General features: G+C 56.4%; 1 protein-coding gene across 1 annotated transcript in view; it reads right to left on the reverse strand.

The window, feature by feature from the left end:
* GJB4 (gap junction protein, beta 4, 30.3kDa) overlaps positions 1-395 on the reverse strand; it is a 982-nt gene extending 587 nt beyond the window's left edge. Inside the window, exon 1 of the mRNA XM_010841250.1 lies at positions 4-395. Coding sequence (XP_010839552.1) covers positions 4-395 — 392 coding nt within the window. The remainder of the gene's footprint in view (positions 1-3) is intronic.
* Between the last annotated feature and the right edge of the window lie 998 nt (positions 396-1,393).

Genomic DNA, 1,393 nt, shown 5'->3' on the forward strand with positions numbered 1-1,393 from the left:
AGGTAGGTCCACCAGAGCCCGCCCCGCTTCTTGTCCGGGTTGTCATACAGGGACGGCGCGTGGGGCCCGTGCTTCCGGCGGTGCTTCCGCTCCCGCTCCTGGCGGTAGGCCACGTGCATGACCACGAGGAGCGAGGGGCACGTGACCAGGATGAGCTGCAGGGCCCAGAGGCGCACATGAGACACGGGGAAGAACTGGTCATAGCAGACGTTGGGGCAGCCCGGCTGCTTGGTGTTGCAGATGAAGTCCTTCTGCTCGTCGTCCCACACCTCCTCGGCCGCCACCACGTAGACCAGCACGCGGAAGATGAAGACCACGGACAGCCAGATGCGGCCCAGCGCCGTGGAGTACTTGTTGACCCCGCTCAGCACGTCCCTCAGGAACGCCCAATTCATGCTGACCCCTGCCTGGCTTCCCTGAGTGGACGATCTTGGCCCCTGGCGTCACAGGGCTGGAAGAACCTGGAAATGGGCACTTTCATTAAGGGCGTGATGGGCACATGATTTCACAACCATCGTGTTATCATGTCCACACTGGCCATGACTTGGTGGGGTAGGGATTGCCATTGTCCTAGATTCAGAGGGAGGGAGCTAAAGCCCCGAGAGGCACCCGCCCAAGGCGGATGGCTGGAAGTGGTAGAGCTGGTCTTGAGCTTCCATCTTCCAGTTCCAAAGTCAGGACATATTTCATTCTATAGAGTAATAGGTGCACATGAAGGGTAATCATCCTGTAATGATGTGCCTACCAACCTTGCTGACTCCAGCCTTCAGCTCTACGTGTCTACATGTCGCCTAACTTCTAAAGAAACAGTAAAAAAGTGTGGATTGGATGATCCACTGTTTGGCCAGCTGCCGGGCTGCCGGGCTGGACCGGGCAGGAGGGGAGGGATGTGTATCTGTTTTTTTTCTTTTTTTTGTCACACCATACAGCATGCAGAACTTCTCCAGTCAGGGACTGAACCCATGCCCCCTGCAGTGGAAGCCTGGGGTCTTAACCTCTGGACCACTGGGGAAGTCTGAGGGAAATGTATCTTTACTCTTCAACTTTCTCCAAGTGAGCACCGGCTTGAGCCAGGCCCTGTGCAGACCTCAGATAATATCTACCCTCATCTTCTTTCTGGCTCCAGGACATCCCCCACCCGACATTCCCTTACAAAGCAAATAGGCTCTTTGGAATCACGGTGGCTTGGTATCATCCTGCCACCTCCTGTTTCGGCGCTGGGCCTGAGGGCTGACTGTCCTCACCCCAGTGGGTTCTCTGGAATTCTAACCATTCCAGCCTTTGGGAGGCATTGGGGAAGGGACAGAGGCAAGATTCTGGCATGGTCCTCCCCCCGCCATCTATCTACCTTTACTTTCAGAGACACCTTCCTTCTCCGTCCGCTTGCTGGCTG

The sequence above is a fragment of the Bison bison genome, unplaced genomic scaffold (genome assembly GCF_000754665.1).
Source record: "Bison bison bison isolate TAMUID 2011002044 unplaced genomic scaffold, Bison_UMD1.0 scf7180017864158, whole genome shotgun sequence".
NCBI classification, from domain to species: domain Eukaryota; kingdom Metazoa; phylum Chordata; class Mammalia; order Artiodactyla; family Bovidae; genus Bison; species Bison bison.